The following is a 23,082-nucleotide window of genomic DNA, read 5'->3' as shown; positions in this document are numbered from 1 at the left end:
GCTTCCTTTCCTAGATAGCAATGATCTCCATTTCTGTTAATAACTTATTTGGAATAAACAGCTTACTTTGTTAGGTAGATGAGCCAGTTATGCAAATTATTGACAATAACTCAACCTCACTGTGTAGTTTAAGAGCTAATGCTTTTGAAAAAGTCTACTGGCAGTTAAGCATGCTTATTGCCTTAGGTGCTATTTTTTAGTAAAATCGTTCTATTTGATAAAATCTTTGATTTCAAACAATATGAACAAAGACGTGTTAATTTCTATTGTCTTGTTTTAACTTATCCTTAAAAACCCCGAGTTGATACAGTGAGCGACTGATTGAAGATTATAAATGCTCCATTTGCATAAAAAAGTCATTTTACATTTTAAAACCTTTTTGCATTTTTAAACAACTCGTGGTTTAAATGCTAGTCGCAACTCTTCCTAACTCGCCTACGGGGGGAAAATCCTAGAAAACGGAACTAATGGAATACAACTTATACTTTTAAAATTCTAATTATGACATTACATTGAAGGTGAGACCGAAACTGCTGCATCTGCTAGGTCAAGCGGCGGAATATGTCATACATGTTGTTTAAGTTGCGGGTGTAAAAGTCAAGTGCCCGGCAGACACCGGCGTGCCTCCTTTCTGTCTTCTGGGAACTTATAAACTAAGCAAATTCTCTCGCCCAGCGGTCCTCCTCCCTTCCTCCTCCGCCCTATTTTAAATGTAGATAGGGCGACTCAAGCCTTTTGAATTTGAAGGGCTGCTATCTGGGGCTCCATTCTTTTCATCATCCTGTTTTGAATGACACTGTGCCCGTATGGATTCTTTTCTAAAAACCAGCCCCCTGGATGCGGGGCTCCGTCCTCCGGGCGGTTTGCTGCTTTTGCATAGCAATCAGTACTCACTTCTCCAAACTGGCCATCCAGATACAGTTTGAGGATGCCTCGCCTAGCTCCTCGGAGATCTGGGATAACCTTGTGCTTTTTTTTTTTTTTTTATTTCACACCCGAGGAGGAGGAGCTTGCATAATGACTCAGTTCCCCATTGGAGTGGTCTGGAGGAAGATACAGTAGCCCCCAAACTACTACGTTCATTCAAACCCTCCCCGCGACTGGCCGCGAAGAAGCCAGCATTATGCCTTATTTTAAAATCTATTTTCTCTATTCACTGACCGGGGCAGGCAGGGCTGGGCCACATGGTCCTCTCTCGCAGCCGGTGCAGCTGTGAGCAGCAGATGGGATCATTTGCATTTTTCTTATATTTTCTTCGGCGGGCAAATGAAAGGATTTTTTAAAAAAAATTACATTCTCGCTGTGTGCCTAAAATATGCGGTTTAATTGTTGGATTGGGCTTCCGTGACCCTCACCAACCACACCCCTTCAAGTCACGGAGACTTGGAGGAAATACCCGAGGGGGTGGGTGGGTTGCCTATTTGTCACGTGGAAACCTCCAGGTCCGGAATGAAGTCTAAAGGATCCACCTTGATTCAGAGGGTGACTCGTGTTTTTCTGTTTTTAAGCGCTGGGCGCAGCTATCCTGTGGCGTGAGAGTCTGAGCGCGCGCGCTTCTGAATCTCGGGCTCTGCAGCCTGCAAACTTCGGGGAACAGGCGGGAGGCAGGTCTCCGGTCCCGGCTCCCCGCGGAGGCGGCCACCGGCTGGGGGAGTGGCCAGCCGCGGCGTTTCCCAGCGCCGCGGGCGCCCTCCGGCAGCCTCGGCCCCCGGCCGGCTCCGCGGGGTCTCGGGGCCCCCGGGGTCCCCGCGCCCCGGTGCCTTTGTGCCGAGCGCGGCGCGGGAACACGCGCCCGAGGGCCCTGGGGGCCGCGGAAACGCTGAGAAGCCGGGAGAGGCGCGGACGCGAGGGAAGGAAACGCCCCGCACGGTCGCCGTCCCGCGGAGAGAGGAGAGAGAGAAAAGAAAAGTAGAAAAAGAAGCTTTTCAGGTCAAACTCCTCGGGTCTGGGAAACCACGTTTCAGAGACACGACTCGTGGGGGCGGAGGGGGGAGAACACGCGGCGCGCAGGGGTCCCTGTTAGCAGCGCCGCCCGGGCGCCGTGGGTGCGCGGCCCCCGCCCCCCGCCCGGGCCCACGTGGAGCGGCCGCGCGGCACCCGCTGAGCGCCGGGCTGCCCGGTCCCCGGAGCGCGCGCCCGGCTCCCCGCCGCGGCCGGCCCTTCACGCCCCAGCGCCGCCGCCGCCGCCGGTCCCGCGTGTGCCCCGCTGGGGGGGAGGGGCGGGCCGAGGGTGGGGGCGGAGGGGTTGTGGTTCTAAGGCGGCGGGGGCTCCTGTGTCCTTGTGCGGAAATGACACACGGAGTCCCGTCACGTCACGCGAGAGCGCAGCGCACGGACACACACAAAGAGGGGAAAATACACGGCGCCCGCTCGCCGCCCCCAGCGCCTGCTCCCCGGGCCGCCCCGGCCAGGCCCGCCGCGCGCGCCCCCCGCTCCCCGGACCGGCGCTCCCCGCGCCCCCCCACGTGGCGCCCAACTCGGCGCGGACCCGCTCCGCAAAGTACAGAACTCGTGTCCCAGGTAAGCGCGGGGCGGAGCGGGCTGGCCGCGCGGCGGCGGCGGCTCGGGGCCGGCGGACGGGCGGGGAGAGTGGCTGCAACATCCATGCCGGGGTGGGGGCGGGCGCAGGGGAGGGGACGCGGAGGGGGGCTGCCGGAGCGCGCCCGGCGGCGGCGGCGGCGGCGGGAGCGCCCACTCCCGTGCAGGGCCGAGCCGCCGAGCGAGCCCCCGGCGCCCACGAGCTCGCCGCGCCCATTGTGCCGCGCTCCCCTTTGTGCCGCTCGGAACGCGGCGGCTCCATGGCGTCCCCGGGAGCACGCGCGCCGCGCGGGGCAGGCGGGGGGGGGACGCGGAGTGGAACGGTCCGCGCCGCCGTCGCCGCCCGCCCCACTCGCGCCGCGCGCCGGCCCCGCACCCCCGCCTGGCGCCGCGATGGAGCGGCCGGGGCCGCCGCCGGAAGGCTCCGCGGAGCCCGTGTGGGGGCTCTCGGTGCCCGAGTACGGCCGGGCTGCCGCGGGGGACGGTTCGGCGTGGAAAAGGGGGTGTCCGAGCGGAGCAGGGGGCGGGGACTGCTGGAGGGAGATGCCGAGCGGGGAGCGGGAGGCCGGAGGAGCCGCCGCTCGGGGGGAGGCTGTGTCGCCGGAGTCTGCAAATGGAGTGAGGCCGGCCCGCGGCGGCGGCGGCGGCGGCGGCGGCGGCGGCCGGGAGCGGACGGACACAGGCCCCGCCGCCAGGGGGCGCCGCGCTCCCTCCCCGTCTCCCACGGCGCGGTTCGCGCTTCCCGCTGCCCGGGAGCTGGAGGCGGGCCCGGCCCCCTGGGTGTGCACCCCGGCTGGCGCGAGGCCTTCGTGGCCGGCCGCGGGCTGCAGCCTGGGGCGCTCGCCGCTGCTCCTGACCTTCCCCCTTTCCCTCTGGCAAACGTGCTTACCCACGCAGACTTTGCCCACTCGCCTTATTGGTGCAGAACCTAACCTGTGTACCGAGACGTGTAATTTTCCCCGAGGTGTTTTTACAAAGGGGAAAGGGTGACTGCTCTGGTGGCCCATCTGGAAGAATGCTGTGCGCCGAGGCTAAGCAGACAGGGGTGCGTGGGGTAGTGCTAAGCACTCCAGAGTCGAAAATGATCCACTTTACCTTTTTAAAGTAACTTCGGGATGTTGAACGTGCCACGGGGAGGGGGCAACGTGTACGGCAGCTGAAAGCTAAGACTGCAGAAAACTGAGGCAAGGAACTGAGCTCTGGGTATATAAACAAGGAGGATGGAGGAGGTTTTTAGGCTATCCACTCCCCATCCCCACCCCTTTTGTGTGTGTGTGTGTGTGTGTGCGTGTGCGTGTGCGTGTGCGTGTGCGTGTGTGTGTGTGTGTGTGTTTTTAACAACCATTCCTGGTTTGTGGCTTTGTATCACCCATACAGGACCCTGTTAGTTCCCACACCCTCATTAATGAGATTTGCCCAAGATTTTGTATTTTCTTAAAAGAGTTTTCCATCCCTAGCCACTAACCCAGAGTCTGATAGGTGCTCAGTAAACATTTGCTAAATGAATGGGGAGCCCCTTGGATTCCAGAAGAAAGGTGGGTTCCCCGCAGCCTGTTCTTGCTGCTGGGTTCTTGCGGCCTGTGCGTGGTCCTTAAAATGTAATTCCCGGAGGAGCCTTTACAATTTGTCACAGGAAAACTCCTGCCACTGAACGTGGGTTTTACCAGAGACACCATTTCCTTGTTGAAGTAATTTAAAAGAAAAGTTTTGTGTCGCGCCCCCCCCCCCCCCCCCCGCCTTTGCTACTAAAGCACCAGAAACAGTAAAAGAGACCAATTAGGACCTAGCAGACAAGATAGTCAGCATCCCAGTCTGTTGAAGTGTATTACAATACATTTGACACACTGAATTCACACCTTCCCTTCTGGTCACTTCTGAGTTCCTAAGCATCCCTTATGTGAGCAAAGGAATAGCCGAATGTCTAATAATTAGGAAGAGAAAATTGGAATCAACCCTGATTAGGTGAAAATGTCCTGCAGAAATGTCTCATCTACCACTTTTAAAAAGCAAAACAAAACATTTCTTTATTGATTTCAGAGAGGAAGGGAGAAGGAGAAAGAGAGAGAGAAACATCAGTGATGAGAGAGAACCATTGGTTGGCCGCCTCCTGCATGCCCCCTACTGGGGATCAAGCTCGCAACCAAGGCATGTGCCCTTGGCTGGAATCGAACCCAGGACCCATCAGTCCACAGGCTGACGCTCTATCAACTGAGCCAAGCCGGCTAGGGCTCGTCTGTGACTTAAAAAAAAAAAAGTTATATATATATATATATATATATATATATATATATATATTATTGACTTCAGAGAGGAAGGGAGAGGGAGAGAGAGATAGAAACATTAGTGATGATAGAGAATCATTGACTAGCTGCCTCCTGGGGAGCAGAGCCCACAATCTAGGCACGTGCCTTAGACTAGCATGGAACCCAAGACCTTTCAGTCTGCAGGCTGACACTGTCCACTGAGCTAAACTGGTGAGGGTTCGTCTCCCACGTTTTAGAGCTCTCTAGAAAGCCCCTGAAACACTGATGAAAGAAACAACATGCATCTCAAATTTTATAATGTAGAAACATGAAGGTTGCTGTCAACCAGCAAAAACAATTTGGTGTTATTGAGTGGGAGGCTGGGTGCAGTGTTTTGTTTCTGGTACTTAATTTTGATGGCAAGTGGAGAATTATGGTTGCTACTCCTTTTTTTTAAATATATATTTTTTTTAATTTTACAGAGAGGAAGGGAGAGGAATAGAGAGTTAGAAATATCATTCAGCTGCCTCCTACACACGCCATACTGGGGATGTGCCTGCAACCTAGGTACTTGCCCTTGACCGGAATCGAACCTGGGACACTTCAGTCCGCAGGCTGACGCTCTATCAATTGAGCCAAACCAGTTAGGGCTGGTTGCTACTCTTAATAGTCATTATTGGCTAAAGGTCGTTTGGAGGAATTATTTGTGAAATTAAATCTGTGGGGTGATGGGACTTTTTTGTATCCTCCTCTCATTAGTGGTTACAGGGAGATATTTTTCATCTGCCTTTTCATAGAGCAGTACGCCTTCCCTCCAGAGAGTAAATTTTACTGTGTGGTAATTTTTTAACAATAAAATTTAAAGTCACATAAAACCCACATGCCAAAATCATGGCTATCTGAATGTGTTTTGTGTGCATCACCTTGCTCTTGCCTCCCCCTCCGGAGTAGACACTTCTTTTCTCTGCCTGCTGGTGTTCCAGTATCTCCTGCAGCATGATGATTCCAGCCCAGAGCTCTTGGGTTCTGGACCCAGCGGCCACACATGACCTGCCCTTGCCACACTGGGATCTCTCCACGTGGGCAGCAGGCCTTCGGCGCGTCAGACACTTGGAGTGTCGGGTTATGTTCGTCCCCGAATGACCAGGCTGTTGTCTCAGAGCTGAGTTTTTCTCCGCAGCTCACCCGGCACCAGTACCTGGCCTCCATTTTTAAATTTTTTTTTTTTTTTTAAATATATTTTATTGATTTTGTACAGAGAGGAATGGAGAGAGATAGAGAGTTAGAAACATCGATGAGAGAGAGTCATCGATCAGCTGCCTCTTGCACACCCCTTACTGGGGATATGCCCGCAACCAAGGTACATGCCCTTGACGGGAATCGAACCCGGGACCCTTCAGTCCCCAAGCCGACGCTCTATCCATTGAGCCAAACCGGTCTCGGCCTGGCCTCCATTTTTAATCCAACTTGCGACATGTGTAATCTCAGCCCTCTTTGTGTTTTGTTTCCTACCAATGACCTCTTCCTCTCTCCTGTCTGATCTTCAGTTATCACTGGACAGGGAGACAGCGGCACCCGTCTCCACAAAGGCCCGAGTGAACAAATCCCTCAGTGGTCTTGTGTGGAGGTTTGGGAGCAGGTGGGGGTTAGTTTTGCACCAGATTATGCCCCAACTCTAATGAGCTCGTGTGGTCATAAGACAACATATGAAAAAGTGGGAAGTACAGAGGAAATTCAGCTTATACCTCCCAGGAAAATTAGCATCATTGTCCAGTCAGTCACATGGGTGGCTGCTGGGATGTGCTGGCTCCCCTGTCCTCCCTGTGCCGAGGTTAAACTTACAAGCAGAGTCTTACGCCTCCTACCATTGACGCCGAAAGCAGATGCCCTTCCTTTTGCTAAGGAAGACGTCAAGTTTAGTCACATTCAGATAACTCAGTGTCGCAAGGGTAAGAGGCCGAGAGTCGCAGGCAAGCAGGGCCGTGTGTGTGTGTGTGTGTGTGTGTGTGTGTGTGTGTGTACGCGTACTTCCCTGCGTGCTGAGAGATGAGTTTGTGCTCTGGCTGAATAAGGAAGGCATTGACAATTACAGCGTCAGAACAGCTCGGGACAACATTGCCCTGGTTCTGTGAGGACTGGTGTTTCTCAAACAGCGTGTGCAGATGTGTCCAAAAATAAAAACAGATTGCAAGCATGTCGTGCACGTCCCATGGGCAGGATGCCACTGTCGTGAGGGCTGGGTTCTGAGAGACCCCGAGGCTCCCAGCCCTTCGTGTAAACCCGGAGACCGGCCCGGCCGGCGGGAGAGTGTGGCATGGGAACATTCTTCCCGTCCTTGGGGAGGCCGTTTGATTTGGTCCCACCGCCTCCCAGTTTCTCTCACTTGAAAGACAAGTCATAGTAGCCTTTTCAAAGGCTTGAAGTCATTTCATTTTGCAAATGTTAAAAAAGCAGTCACTATTAAGATGCACTTTAAACATCTTTTCAAAAAGATAACATATACTGGGTGCTGCCTGCCAGGCACTTTCCCCATTGTAGTTTTCGTGCACACTGGGCTCAGCTCCCATTTTACAGAAGAAAGAACCAAGGTTTGGGTGGGTAAGCACTTGCCCAGGGTTAGAAACCAGACATAGGTGGAGCCAGGGTTTTAACCTAATTATGGCCGACCCTAAAGGTTTGTAGGGGTTCCTACTTTTGCCATCAGCAGCACCAGTCCCTGCCTTGGTGATCTGAGGGCCCCTGTGGCCAGCGGACCTGCTCCCGCCTCTGAGCCCAGCCTCCAGGTGGGTGCTCAGCAGGGAGGGATGGGCATGCCCCTTGGGTCCCAGCTCTTCTTGGGAGACGGGGTGAGTCCATCAGTACGGGGTGCACCCCACTCCTTCCCTCTCCTCCACCTCCAGTGAGACACAGATTGCTGCCCCCCTGGTTCTCCGTCTGCAGCAAAAGAGGGCTCTGGTGAGGATGACGTGGCTAACGTGTGAAACGCGCAGACCGTGGAGCCGGCGCTACGTGGATGTCAGCTGCTGGCCTCCTCTTTGGTTTCATTTTTAAAAATCAGTGTGACCTGCAGGAGGGAGGTGTCAGGAAGGCAGGTCCTAGGGTGTGACCGTTGAGAAAAGGATGAAGGACTGGTGGGTTTCGTTAGGTCTTTGTGAAACCTTTTATATCTTCGGATGTGTTTTATTAATAACGCCTGTCAAGTGGTTTGAGCCTCCTCTTTCTGCTGTGCCTTTTTTAAAAATTTAATATATTTTATTGATTTTTTACAGAGAGGAAAGAGAGATAGAGAATTAGAAACATTGATGTGAGAAACATCCATCAGCCGCCTCCTGCACACTCCCCACTGGGGATGTGCTTGCAACCAAGGTACATGCCCTGGACCAGAATCGAACCTGGGACCTTTCAGTTCGCTCTATCCATTGAGCCAGACTGATTAGGGCTGCGGTGCCTTTTGTATGTGGCAGTGCTGCCCAGCCCCGGCCCCCCTGGTCTCAGGCTCCAGTCACATTCACCTCCTACGGCTCCCATGCTCAAGGAGACGTCTTCAGGGGTGAGAGCTTGCTTCCCTTTGCAGCTGGAAACCTGACGGGAGGTGAGGAGGGCCCACCCCGGCCTGAGGCCTGAGGCCTGAGGCCAGGGCCGCCGGGCCCCGCTGGCTGTTCCCAGACCCACACTGTTCCTGGTTTGGTGGCGTGGGACCCTGAGTCAGCTGGCTGGGATTTGAACCTCGGGCTTTCAGGAAGCCCACGTACTTCCCATTTCTGGGCCTGCTGCTTATCCTGTGCGACACAGGCCGGCCACAAGCCTCTGGCGCCTCTGATTAGCCTCGTGCTGCTCGCACCAGAGGCCTGGTCTGGCCGATCACTCAGGTCTGGCCAGTTCTCTTAGGAGAATGTGGTAGAGAGGCGCCACGCCCTGTGGGCAGCGCTGGCGAACGTTTTCCTTCGGAAGCCTGTGGGCATTGAGGATGAGGACAGTGAGCCTTTGCCTTTGCCAGGGAATCGCCATGCCAGGTGTCCCTGGCTCCTGTTGCCGTGGTCTTGCATCCAGCTCTTAACAAGAAGAATTTCCAAGTCAGATTCTTGTGTGACTATTACCCACTTTTTAAAAAAAAACACACACATATATATATTAATTTTTTTTACAGAGAGGAAGGGAGAGGGATGGAGAGTTAGAAACACCTTTAAGAGAGAAAAACAGCAATCAGCCACCTCCTGCACACCTCCTACTGGGGATGTGCTTGCAACCAAGGTACATGCCCTCGACTGGAATCAAACCTGGGACCTTTCAGTCCACAGGCCGATGCTCAATCCACTGAGCCAAACCGGTTAGAGCCTTATTACCCACTTTTAACCAGTGACCTCTCTACACTCCTTCCTTTTTCTGTGGCCCGGCCACTTCTCAGCTCCCCAGGCCGCCTCACCTTCTCTCTGTCCCCGTGCTGCCCACTGCTCCACCCTGAAGCTGGGGCCCCTAGAGCAGGCCTCCGATTTGCCCATTTGGGTCCAGTGTTCAGGTGTCAAGGAAGGAGGGGCCCAAACATCTCCCAGGGTGCTCACACGCAGGAGGACCCGGGAGGAAGGACCACAGGTAACAGTTGTCCACCCTCCAGAGTGCAGACACCCGCTGACTCACCCAGCTGCTCTCGGTCAGTCCGCTTTCCCACCAGCCGCACGGCCTCCTCGTGACCTGGCTCTCAGCCCTCAGCTCGGACCCTTCCTTCAGAAGATTCAGTCCCAGTTTATTTTTTCCTCCTCTTGTGAATTTGGCTCATTTTGATAAATACTTCAAGGTCCAGGCAAATGCATTGATAAAGCCTGTGGTGCATCCGCCAGGCAACGATGAAGCTGATCCCTGCCCCTTCTTTTCTTTTCTTTTCTTTTATTTTATTTTATTTTATTTTATTTTTTTATTAAGGTATTATATGTGTATAGTCCCTGCCCCTTCTTATGTGCTCCTGGGTTTGTGGCTGAGAATTTTCCCACATCCCCTCTCCCCATACCGAGGAGCTTTCTGTGATTCAGAGGCCATGATTCAGGGACAGTTACAAAATGAAAGGTCTTCACCAGTTGGTCAGTTGAAATGTAATGATTTGACTTCACATTCGTAGCTTGTGCTTCTATGTGTGGACATAACTTAGACTATGACCTCCCTAGTAAGGGTTACTACTTTTTTCTTTAAAAATGTATTCTTTGTTCCCAAAGAATTTGCATGCTCACTGTAAAATATCAGGAAAGTTGAGGAAACCATAAAGAGAGAGAGAGAGGAAAAAAAACCAACTATCCATAATCCTCCTAATTGGAAGTAATTACCATTTTGGCATATTTGCTTCTGGCTGCTTTATGACATTTTTAATTATGTAGGTGAGATATCCCCAGTGCACTGGGAAGGGTGTTGTCATTGACTGGCCAGCCCTGTGCTGACCAGTTGATTTTGAAGCTTTTTACACGTTGAATGCTTGGCTCTCGCTGTCAGTAGAGGTTGAGGCCATGCGTGGAGAAAATGTGTGGAAGTGGACTTCCTAACTTTGTGTGATGGTCTCGGTCCAGGCCACATTCCACTTGTTGGCCCTTCCGTTTTCTCTGCAGCTTTCTGTGGAGTTTGCCGGTAGTGGATTGTGGCTGGCAGTTTTGGCGTGGCCTGCCCCTGGAGTCCCTGGCTGTGCCTGACCTAGGTCAACTGTGAAGGGAGAGACCTACTGGCCCCGCTCCGTGTTTAGCCCTTCCGGCCGTTGCTCATCGTGATGATCACATACCGTAATTGTTGAGTGTGTGAGCTCCATGACAGAAAGTCTTGCTTTGGGGTCTTTCTACACAGAAAAAGATGTGCCCATTTGAACACTGACTAAGTTATTTTCAAAGTAGGCCTTTCTGTCCTGGAATTTTCTTGGATTAACATCTCTCCCCCGCAAAGGAAAAGCGTCTTGTAGGTATAAGTAAAAGTTTAAAATTAGCCTTATCTGGAGCACGGAGTTAATTATAAGTGTGAGTGGTCGTCTGCACAGCCCTGGATGCAGCCTGTTATAGAAACCCTAATGTAGTATCTTCTGACCTTGGAGTTCTGGCTGCTCTTTCCTTACTTATCCCCCTCGGACAGAAGTTCCCAGAGGTCCCCCTTGTCCTCCAGGCGCTCCCATGTGTTGGTTGTGGTCCCTTGTATAAGGGTACCTTTGGTGGATTCCCTGCACAGAGGACAGTGCCCCACTGCCACCAACAGCTCCCGTCACCCAGTGGGGCATGTGGCCACCAAAGCCCAGGGTAGGGAGACAAACGGCCATTCCTGACGGGTGATCTTGAGCATGAGCCCCCAGTCCCACGCCTGTAAAACAAGATGGTGTCTGAGGTTCCTTTGGCTCCATGGATAGAGCATCGGCCTGCAGACCAAAGGGTTACATTCCATCGGGGCAGGTACCTTGGGTGCAGGCTCCTCCCCGGCCACAGCCCTGGTCAGGGCATGTGCAGGAGGCAACCAGTCGATGTGTTTCTCTCACATCGATGTTTCTCTCAGTCTTTCCCTCTCTCTTCCACTCTCTAAAAGATCAATGGAAAAATATCCTCTCGTGAGGATTCAAACAAACATCAAACTGCCTGTTTCCTCACTTGTGAAATGAGGCCCACAGGCTTCTCCCTCACCGGATTGTTAGATTGGGTCGACTGTGAAGCTCTTAGCAGGGCACCTCCCGCACTGAAGGAGGCAGTGTGTGGAGTGGTGGCACCGCAGGGTGGCACAGTGGGGCTGCTGGCTTCCAGGACTTGTCCAGATGGCGGGGACCACCCTCTGCGCCCAGAGGTGGACACCTGCAGTGGTGCCCTCGGCATTGCCGACAGCCGGGGGCTTCCTCGCGGGAAGCCCGTTAATTTGTCTGGGACATGTTTCCAGCCCTTCACTCTCTTCCCAAAGAAACGGCTCCAAGTCCCCGTCTCAAAGCTTGCCTCTGGGGGAACGCAACCTAAAAAAAGAAATAAAATTTCCATGATACATTAAGTGAAAAAAGCAAGGAATGAAGATCCTAAACCTATTCTCAGGATTCCTTTATACTCTTTTTTTTTTCTTTTTTCTTTATACTCTTAACAGTTGTTGAGGGCCCCAAAGATCTCTCCTTTGTGAGGATGAAAGCTGTCCAATTTTCATGTGTTAGAAATTAAAACAAACATATTTAAATATTCATTTTAAAATTAACCATAATGCATTCATTATAAGTTCATATCAAAAGTATGTTTAGGGGAAACAACTATTTTCCCAAAGAAGCAATCTTGTGAAGAGAGTGGTACCACTTACATTTTTGCAAATCTCTTTTAACATCTGACTTAAGAGAAGACAGGCAGATTTTCAGATCTTCCTCTGCATTCAGTCTTCTGCAGCCCAGTCTTCTGCAATCTGACACATCATGCAGCCTTAGGAAAACTCTCCTGTGAGCCTGTGTGAGAAAAGGGGCAGTAATGTCCCAGTGTTATGAAAATAGTTTTGATCACATGGACCCCCCTGACAGGGTCTTGGATGTTATGATAAATGTGCTCTCCAAAAAAAGAAAAAATGCCCTCGTAGTAAAAGTGTCAATTTCCATGGTGTAAATTCTCCCGCTATGGCCGATTTCAGGCTACAAGCCTGACCCAGCTCACAGTGGAGTGTGTGTGTGTGTGGGCGGGGGGGGGGGGGGGGGGGGGGGGGGGGGCGGGGGCGGGGGCGGGGGCAGAGGTTGAGAGGATCTGGACAAGCCCGTGTAGGCCAGCTGCAGGGAGCCACCGCGTACGAAGCACACGCTGAGAGCCAGACGGACGCCTCTGGTTGGGCTCACCAGGAAAGTAGCACGGTAGCTTCCAGAAGAGTAACCCAGTGCCTGGAGGACTGGGCCTTTTTTTTTTTTTTTTTTTTTTTTTAATATATTTTATTGATTTTTTAGAGAGGAAGAGAGAGGGATAGAGAGTTAGAAACATTGATGAGAGAGAAACATTGATCAGCTGCCTCTTGCACACCCCCTACTGGGGATGTGCCTGCAACCAAGGTACATGCCCTTGACCAGAATCGAACCTGGGACCTTTGAGTCCACAGGCCCGATGCTCAATCCACTGAGCCAAACCGGTTTCGGCAGGACTGGGCTTTTAACCAACTCTTTTTTTTTTTTTTTTTTTTTTTTTTATGGCTTTTGAATTTGTTTCACATGCATGTATTATCTAGTCAAAAAAAAATTTTTTTTAAAGGGTCTTCCCTTTTTAAAATGGACTCTAAAAATGTAAATGGACCTGTAATTGTACATCTTTCCAGCTCTTCCATCGCTTTGTGGCATCTCTTAGAATTGGTTCTAAGCACCAGTGAATGGTTCTCACATCCTTGTCTTGCTTCACAGACTCCCTTCCCTCCTCAGCATCTTTCCAGCGCCCAGCCAGGTGCCTGCTGATAGCTGGGATTTAGATCCAGCCTCATTTCAGCATGAGGCACAGGAGCAGCTCCACTAGCTGGTACATTTATGCAGCCACTTTAAGCAACGTATTCTTTGTAATTTGAGATTTGAGTGGCTAGAGCATCTTACTTGTGAACATTTGGGATTACCTTTTCACCGTCTCTTTTGTGCTTTTTGTAAACTAAAGGCTTTTCTGAGAACATCCTGATCTTCCCTCAGCCACAAACAGAATTATACCCGTCCGTGGAAAATTGAATATTGTCCATCTGACTCTGTGCAGAAGGATAGAGAGAGACCAGGAAGGATTTTAATAAAATTATATATACTCCTGCGTGCTCTGCAACATTGCAGACCTTTCTGTCACAATGACGGTCACTTTGCCTCAGGCTTCCTAAGCTGTGTGTGTGTGTGTGTGTGTGTGTGTGTGTGTGTTTGTGTTTTAAAGAACATTTCACTTATTAGATTAACCACTGGAGATTAGTTCTGTTTGAGAGTTACCCTCGATGGCTCATTGATGCCTTAGAGCCTGTGCTGGGTTAGCTGGAAGCAGCAGCTAGCTGCACTGGTCTTGTTGACACACGTCCCCTTCATTCCGTTGAATCATCTTTCCTTGGGCTCGGTCAGAGGCTCTTGAGGGATGTAGAACAGCCACCCCTTGGGAAGAAAGCCGATTTTCAGGAACCCTGTGGCTGCATCGATGGCTTCACAATTTGAGATTGTGGCGAGAGAAATAAGATTTTTAAAAAGGAGAGAGACTGTTAGCAAGAGAAATGCTACAGCGTCCAGCAGGCAAAGGAGAGATTGCAGCCTGAGCAGCCTGGGTGGGCGGGAGCCGTGGTGGTGGGTGGCTCCTCCGTAACCTGTAGTTAAGTAGCGGAAGGAATGTCTGTGGCACGCCTGGCATCCGGATCCTCCGCATCCACCCAGGATGGGCAGCCCCGTGTGACCTTGGTGTCGCAGATAACCAGGAAGCTGAGGTAGCAAACACTGTATCCGTCCCCTCTCTGCAGCCCTGACGTGGATGTGCCGTCGCTGCGTCCGCCCAGGATGCCTGGAGTGACCCACACACTCCTCTGGTAGAAACTTCTGTGCTTGGGCGGGAGTCTGTTCATGAGCACAGGGCACACAGGTTTTCCAGGTGGTTGCCTGCAGATGAAGGATTTGTATGCTCCGGCTGCTGTTGGACTGAGAAATCGAGGGCTGAAAATTGGCCCCATGTTCAGCAGGGGAACCTCAGCAGAAAGCTGAGGATTCTCCCCGTAGTTCCTCTCCTGGCGGCTGACCGGAGAGAGCCCAGACTGGGCTTCAGCACTACTTCTGCCACTTGACAGTGTGTGACATTGGCAGGTTACCTGCCCTCCGTTCCCCCTTCCCCCCTTTCCAGTATTCAAATATTCTATTTCCTTAATCAAAATGTTAAAAAGGACTTTCCCAGCCCTGGCTGTGTGCCTTAATTGGTTGACCGTGGTCCGTGCACTGTGAGGTCACTGGTTTGATTCTGGTCAGGGCACATCCCAGGGTTTCCAGCTCAATCCCCAGTAGGGGGCATGACGGGGGCAGCTGATCTATGTTTCTCATCCTCTTTCTCAAAAAAAAAAAAAAAAAAAAAAAAAAAATCTTGAAAAGTATTTTTTTCCAGCTTGAGTGACAAATAGAAATTGTGTATATTTGAGGTATTGGTAAAATTGGGATTCAGATAACTCGGGGAGATGGAGATGCGGTGTCTGGGCGCAGGTCAGGGCTGCAGATGTTAATGAGGACCTTCAGCTCCCTCCCTACCACGTAGTTGTGGGTTTTCCAGGCCTTGCACATGGGAAATTCCCCAGCTTCCCAAAGAGCACGGCCTCTTTGCTGGCTGGGAGGAAAGGGCCTGCCATTCTGGGTTCTGGGCCTCTTCTGGGCTAAGTCAGCATCTGTCCCTGGTCTGTAAATGAACACGGACGTGCTTTCCAAGGCAGATGCGCCACAGACATGTTTTCTGAAGCAGATGCACTCTGGGCATCTTGAATGCTCAAAAGCCAGCCTCTCCCATCCCGCCTCCCTGCCCCTGCTGTGAGCCTTCTAGCTCCCCCTCTGCTTTTCCTCACACCACAGGTGGCTCAGGTGTGTGCTCCTCCTTTATGATTTCCTGACAGGATAATCCTAGGAGCTCAGAATTCGGGTGCTGGGTTGCCTGCAGTGTGTCACGTGGAGGTGGTTCAGAAAATACTCTTCCTGCTCACTGAGCCACAACCCTGCAGGGGCCACACCCAGCCCATGACTCCAGGCCTCATGCTCAGAGGTGGGTGGATGTAGTATTGGATGGCAATTCCGTCCTTGCTCAGCACTTGCGGTTGTTGATGTGTTTTTTCTCATTGGCTTCTGTTTTGTTTTCTAGGATTTACTCCTTTTATTTTATTTTATTTTTATTTTTAAAAAATATATTTTATTGATTTTTTACAGAGAGGAAAAGAGAGGGATAGAGAGTTAGAAATATTGATCAGCGGGGATATGCCCACAACCACAGTACATGCCCTTGACTGGGATTGAACCCGGGACCTTTTAGTCCGCAGGCTGACGCTCTATCCACTGGAGCCAAACTGGTTTTGGCGGATTTACTCCTTTTAAAGCTCTCTGCTAGCCAGAGTCTTTGTGGTTTTCTCCCACTTTGACCCCTTTCCCCCCCAAAAAAATTATCCTCCATCTCTTCCCTCTCCCTCTTTTTCTCTTCAGAATGTGCCTTGTTTTGTATAGTGTACCCCCTCCACCAGCATTTTCTCCTTTTCCCATTTCTCATTGCTCTGCTGCTCTCACCTCTGCCCTAGACTTGAGGGAACTGGTTATATGACCCTGTGGCAGGTTTCCAAAGGCAGTTGCCACACTCGGGCCTTCGCGTGAAGCCTGAGGTGCATCCCCTTGAGAGGCCCCTGACGAGGCTGGATTTCTGCCTACCATTGCTCACCCTCCTGCCCGAAGTGCAGTGGTGGGCTGGGCCCGCAAATGGGAAATTCCTGCCGGTGCCTCCCTCAGAGGCGCCCAGAGCAGGTGATGTCATCAAGCATGGGGCTTACTCGCCTGGACACGGAGGAATACAGAGGAAGGTGTATTTGCTAGAAATCACCACTGGTCGAATCAATTCTTGGACTATTGAAGTGTACTTACTGTTTATTTTCCCTCAGTATCACCTGTGTGTTATGTTTTCCCGATAGGAGATAAGTTTTTGGTAAGTAGGAATTATTTTTAGTGTTAATTTCAGTTTCAAATAAAGCTTAAATGTTCTTATTCATTCTGACTCTGAAAATGAGCAGCGCGGGGGCTGAAAGAATTGTGCCTGTCGTAAAGCCATGTGGCGCTCCAAGAGCAGTGCGTCCCATCATAAGCACCGTGCCCGAGGGGCTGTTATTAGTGAGTCTGGAAGTCATCCTGGGCCGAGGTCACGTAGATGCTCCTTCTGGCTTGCCCCATCCCCCAGCACGCCGCTCACCGGTGTAACACAGGACCATACCCATCCCACAGCGCCTCAGGGGATGGTTGCCTGGGCTTTGTAGATGGCCTCCCTCTTCCTTATAGAAATTAAAAAATATATATATTTTATTGATTTTTTACAGAGAGGAAGGGAGAGAGATAAGAGAACTAAAAACATCAGTGAGAGAGAAAAACATCGACCAGCTGCCTCTTGCCACACCCCTTACTGGGGATGTGCCCACAACCAATGTACATGCCCTTGACCGGAATCAAACCTGGGACCTTCAGTCCACAGACCGACGTCTATCCACTGAGCCAAACCGGTTTTGGCCTTATAGAAATTTCTTGAGCGATGCTCCTTAGTCCTGCTCTCCGGATCCTTAATCAGAGTGAGACTGATATTTGCATCCATCAGTTGTGGAAACCATAGCTCCCCAATGTCAACAGCAAAGGCTGTCCCGTGTATGCTTTCGCACTAACTCATTTATTCCTGTTGTTGTTATGGGCATGCTGGTATTTAAACTAGGGAATCTCGGAGACTTAGTAGTGCTTTTAGTCCTGGTGTCCCTTCCATTCCAGCTGGGGCAGTGGGAGTCAGGCCAGCCTGCACCAGGCCCTGAAACCCACGCAGGGCTCCTTCCACCCCGCCCGCCGCATTCCCTCGTCAATAAAAAAGAAGGGTTTGGGCCAGATGGTGTGGAACCCGGGAGCTATAAAAACCCACAGCACCTCTTTCTCTGAAAGAGAAAGTTGTTTCTGAGGGGAAGGCTGGACCAGCACCATCCCATAAAAATGTGATGCAAGCCACATGATGTCATTTAAAGCTTTCTAGTAGCCACATCAAATAAGATGGGATTAATTTCATAAAGTTTTTAAGTTAGCCCAATAAATAAAAAACATAATCATTTCAACATGCAATCAATATAAAAAATTATTAATGAGCTATTTTACCTTCTTTGAGTTGTCCTGAGGCTTTGAAATTCAGAGTGTGCGTCTCCACTCGGACCAGCCACGTTTCCAGTCCTCAGTAGCTCCATGGTCAGCAGCTGCGCTGATGGGCAGCACAGGTCTCCCGGGACCCCTGGAGTCCTAAGACCTCAGCTCTGTTTGCAGGGTCCACAGCTGGCATCCTTGGCCAGCCTTTTCGTTTTTTGTTTTGTTTTTTTTTTTTAAATATATTTTATTGATTTTTTACAGAGAGGAAGGGAGAGAGATAGAGTTAGAAATATCGATGAGAGAGAAACATCGACCAGCTGCCTCCTGCACACCCCCCACTGGGGATGTGCCCGCAACCAAGGCACATGCCCTTGACCGGAATTGAACCCGGGACCCCCCAGTTCGCAGGCTGACGCTCTATCCACTGAGCCAAACCGGTTTCGGCAGCCTTTTCGTTTTTGTGGCTGGGATTTATAAAGCGGAGACGAACGGATGACTTACACTGGAGTCTGTAAAAAGACCGCTCTTCTTCAGTAACGTTCCCCTTGCTCCGTAAGCGCTCTCGGTTGGAGCTGGAAGACCCGTTGGGCCCACGTAGAGTCTTGGAGAAGCGCCCCCCGCAGGTGCACAGAAGGCCTGTATACCTTGAGCAGCTGTAAACAAGAATAAGGGGATGCGATTCTCCATGATGCTGCTGAGCCACGTGGGCTTAATCTTCTTCTCTCCAGAGCCAGGGTCGGGAGGGGAAGGGAATGTCTCTCTGGGAAGGAAAAATTAAGAAATAAATCAAGCAATAAATCAAGACTTTGTCTTTGTCTTTTCATGTAGTGGAATAGAAGATGAACTCAGCTGAATTCGGTGAAGATGTAGAAGAAGGTAAAAAAAAAACCAACTTACTAAAATTATTTTTTAATCCTATTATTGGGCCATACATTCACAGGGTTCAGAAATATAAAAACGATACAAAATGAGAAACCAGCGAAAAGTCTCCCTGCCCTGGTACCTTGTCCATGTGTCTTTCCAGGGTTACCTTTTCTAAGGACATCATTTAAAAGTGTTTCTTTCCCTCCGTCTCCTCTCTCTCCCCCACCCTCCCAAAAGACTTCAAACGCAGTTTCGAGCAAAATGTTCTTGGGACGGGGTTTCATTGTGTAGCGCCAGTGTGGAAAGATAAAAACCCCTTGGTTGGAAGGTGCAGTTTTATTGTGACCAGACTTGATCACCAAGTGGTCGTATCAGAGGGCAGCCCACAAACAGCCTGTCACCGCGCAGGTGGGTGGGGGGAGAGACCCCGCTGATCTCTGAGCCGCCCACGGTCTTCTCCCGCTGAACCCTCTCTCTCCTCTGCCGCAGTTCTAAACAATAGCACCGTGAAAGTGGAGACGGAGGCGGCGGATGCTGCCCTGGACTGCTCAGTGAATTCGAGGTCTTCGGAGAAGCACCCTCTGGACAGTGCCTTCACCTCCCTCCAGGACTCCAGCAAGCGCAAGCAGCCGGGCAGCGAGGGCCAGCCGGACCCCGTCTCCAGCGTGAAGCGGCGACGGCTGATTCCCGAGGTAAGGGCCACCCCTGTGGGCGCTCACCCTCCACCAAGATGCTGGATCTCTGCTCGTGGGATCTGGGCAGCTCCTGAACGCCTGGGCGTGGGAAGGCTTTTGCTCCAGCCGTCCCGTCTCTGGCTTGAGGGTCTAGAAGGTGTCCTTAACTGGCATCTTGACTGTCTGGGCTCGGTGTGGGGAAGGGAGTCTTCGCAGCATCTGCTCGCAGGGAAGGCAAGAATTTGTTGACGGCAAGCCTGGGTTTACATGGTACGCTCTTAGCACCGATTCCTGGGAAGGTGCCAAGGGTAAGCAGGTCTTTTCCTAAATCAACTTCATCTTTTATGTCTATTGTGGGAGTTCGTTGCCTAAAGAAACTGTTCAGTGAATCATTTTTGTAAAGTGGGGAATTCTTCTATGTCATATCTGTTTTTCCTAGAGTTATCTATTTTATGAATTTATTTCTTAGCACCTTCTGGTTATATTGAAGTCTGCTAAATTCTGGGAAAGTGGAACTGACATAGTGGCCCCCTCTAGCAGCCTGTAGTCCAGATGGGAGATAAGACATGTACACAAAACATTGAAGACTGAGCCCGGCTGGCGTGGCTCAGGGGCTAAGCGTTGACCTATGAACCAGGAGGTTACTGTTTGATCCCCGATCAGGGCATGTGCTTGGGTTGCGGGCTCAATCTCCAGTGTAGGTTGTGCAGGAGGCAGCCAATCCATGATTATTCTCTCTCGTTGATGTTTCTCTCTCTCTCTCCCTCTTCCTTCCTCTCTGAAATCAATAAAAATAAAATATTTTTAAAACAACAAAAATGAACAGTGAAGACTGGGGAGGGATAAGAGTAGCGGGTCCCCTGGGATATCTCGTCAGTGAGCCTCCCCACAGGTCAGCAGAAAACACCGCAAACTCTTAGAACATGTTCCCAAACTCTCCAACGCGCGCCCCCCCCCCCCCCCCCCCACACACACACACACACACTTCACTCACTCTCTTTGGGAGGACCCAGGCAGTTACTTCAGTTTCTGCATGTCTGTCCCAAAGAGACCCCGTTTGCAAGGCTCATTATGATGGGGTATCATCCTGGGACTATTATAGGTTTTCATTATCTACTATTACATGCTAGGAAAGCTCCGAATAAATTGGGCATTTATGGATTTTGGAGACTGGGTCTTCAATAAGTAAAAACTATTCTTCGAGTGGCAAACTGATGAAGTTAAGAATTTCACCAGGATTCAAATATACGTGTGTACGTTACATCATAATGAGTACTGACCTGCATGCCACATCATGGAACATTGAGCGATACATTATCTACCTTACTACCTACCTATCTGTTTGTTTGTTTATTTATTTATTTATTTATTTATTTAATCTACCTATCTATTTATCTAGATCCTTCCTCCAGAAACAGCTTTGTTGACATACAGTTTATATACTATACAATTTTCTAATTTACATTGTATAAATCGGTGGTTTTTCGTATGTTCATAGAGTTGTACGACCACAATAAATTCCAGAACATTTTCATTACCCCTCGAAGAAATCCTGTACGCACTATCAGTCAGTTCCTATTCCCTATTGCTCTAGCTCCTGGCAACCATTAATCTACTTTTTGTCTCCGGATTTGCCTATTCTCAACATTTGTTAGAATTGGAATCATAGAATACGTGGTCTTTCGTGTCTGGTTTCTTTTACGTAACACATGCTTCCGGGGTTCATCGCGGCTGAGGCATGTATCAGTGCTTCGTTTCTTTTATGGCCGAGTAAGATTCCGCTGTGTAAAGATACCAGTTGGTGGACATTTGAGTTGATTTCACTTTTTTATTATCATGAGTAATACTTGGGCAATACATTTTTAAATATCTATAATGTCCGGGGGGGGGGGGGGAGGTTGAATTTTCTTATACCTATATAAGCATTTTTTATTTTTATTTTTTAAATACAGGGTTGATTAGAGATATCTCACCTTTGACTGGCTTCCTAACACCAGCCACTGGCTGTATTCCTTGTTACCCTGGGGAAATCTTCCTGTGTGAGTGGCAGTTTCTAGTGCTGTAAGCAGTTACTACAGATTAAATCTCAGATTTCTGTCTGCTGAGATACCTTTTGTAGCAAATGAAAGCTACAAGATAGTTAGTAGACTAGCTTCTTTGAAAAACATTTAACCATTTGCTTTTTCTTACGTTTTACTTTAAAAGGTAATTTATTATCCTTTTCCCTAATGACTGGTATGTAGGTGTTCTGCATTTTTATACTTTACAACAGTGCTGCAGGACCAGCGTGTAAGTAAGCCAGGGCCCTCTGTGAGTGTCCTTTGGATTGGGTTCCTCAGTTTATTCTAAAAGTGTTGAGAAGTTTGAGAAGCACTATGTTAGCTCCTGATGGAGCACCTGAACATTTTTCTTTTGTTTGTCATCTGCTTATGGTCAATCCTACAAAGCTTTCCCTCGCTGGTTTGGCTCAGAGGATAGAGCGTCAGCTTGTGTACTGAAGGGTCCTGGGTTCGATTCTGGTGAAGGGCACAGGCCCGAGTTGCAGCCTCGATTCCCATTAGTGGGTATGCAGGATGTACCCTATCAATGATTCTCTCTTATCATTGATGTTTCTATCTCCCTCTCCCTTCCTCTCTGAAATCAATAAAAATACATTTTTTTAAAAAAATCCAACAAAGCCCTTTAAGTGTGTGAGTAAAGCCACAGTTTAGAAGTGGGACACAGAATTGAGCCTATGGATTTACTTTTGCTGTATGCCAACTCCCCCGCACCCCTGGGGGGGGGGAGGGGCGAAGGGACACCAAAAAAAACAAAAAACAAAAAACCTTAAAACAGGGGTCTTCAAACTATGGCCCGCGGGCCACATGCGGCCCGCAGAGGAGTCTGATCCGGCCCGCCAGGTTTTTTGGGCAGTGAGCGCAGCCGAGGTGTTACAGTAGGAATTAGTAGTTCATATAGTCTGGCCCTCCAGCTCTCTGAGGGACCGTGATCTGGCCCCCACTTTAAAAAGTTTGAGGACCCCTGCCTTAAAACAACCACCATTTTATTCAAAATTGTGTGTGTCAGCTGATAGTTCTCCTGATTTGGCCTGACATGGCCATGCCAGGTAGTGTGGGATGACCTCACTCCCACATCCAGGGATGCCCCTGGGCTGGCAGGGAGGACTGCAGCTTCCCCTGTGCACTTTCTCACCCTCCCCGAGGCCAGTCCGGGCTTGTTCACATGACATGGAAGAGTTCCTGGGAGCAAGACAGGTCAAGCTCAGGACTGCAGACTCATCAGGCCTCTGCTTGCATCAGTTGCTAACGTTCCACTGGTCAACGTCAGTCATGTGGCCCAACCCAGGTGCCCGGGTGGGAAAATAGATCCCACCCCTGATGGCAGGAGCAGCCAAATCCCATTGCAAAGAGGCTGTCGCACAGGGTGGGGCAACTGGTGTGCCGTTTTCATCAACAGTTACCACAATCAGCATCAAGCTCCACACCTAGAAGGAATTCTGACCGTGTGAAGCCTGGGTGGTGGCCTTTGTGGACACAAACAGTATCACTCTTTATGCCTTCATTCAATCAGTCTCTGTTCCCACAGCATCATAGAGAAGGGAGCAATTTCATATTCTTGGAGCAGAAAGAGAGAGAAGGTTCTTACGATTTGTGTTTTAGTTGAGTCCTTCAGGATGTGAAGTAAGTCAGAAAAGATCTGGAGGGTGAGAAAGTGCACAGGGGAAGCTGCAGTCCTCCCTGCCAGCCCAGGGGCATCCCTGGATGTGGGAGTGAGGTCATCCCAGACTACCCACCGAGGCTCACAGCGGAGGTGATTGCCCGCACATCACATGAGTGATGTGATGGTTTCAGCTTTGTCCGGCCCGAGCTTCAGGTACCACCTGGGAATTCTGACATGTTCAGAGAAAAGGGAACCAAAATATATTTGAGTATTTCTAGTATGACTGGTCCAATTTACATATTCTAATTGGTCACATATGTTTACT

At 50.4% G+C, this 23,082-nt stretch overlaps 1 protein-coding gene across 1 annotated transcript in view; it reads left to right on the top strand.

Annotated features, from left to right (window-relative positions):
- The first annotated feature begins 1,481 nt into the window (after window positions 1-1,481).
- BEND3 (BEN domain containing 3) overlaps window positions 1,482-23,082 on the top strand; it is a 35,812-nt gene continuing 14,211 nt past the window's right edge. The window contains exons 1-3 of the mRNA XM_084890534.1: window positions 1,482-2,520; window positions 18,388-18,435; window positions 18,913-19,115. Of these exons, the coding sequence (XP_084746660.1) occupies window positions 18,399-18,435; window positions 18,913-19,115 (240 nt within the window). The 5' untranslated portion in view covers window positions 1,482-2,520; window positions 18,388-18,398. The remainder of the gene's footprint in view (window positions 2,521-18,387; window positions 18,436-18,912; window positions 19,116-23,082) is intronic.

Source organism: Pipistrellus hanaki (assembly GCF_964339955.1).
Source record: "Pipistrellus hanaki genome assembly, chromosome: 7".
In the NCBI taxonomy this organism is placed as follows: domain Eukaryota; kingdom Metazoa; phylum Chordata; class Mammalia; order Chiroptera; family Vespertilionidae; genus Pipistrellus; species Pipistrellus hanaki.
The sequence above is the reverse complement of the archived record's forward strand: the minus strand, read 5'-3'. Positions and strand labels throughout refer to the sequence as shown.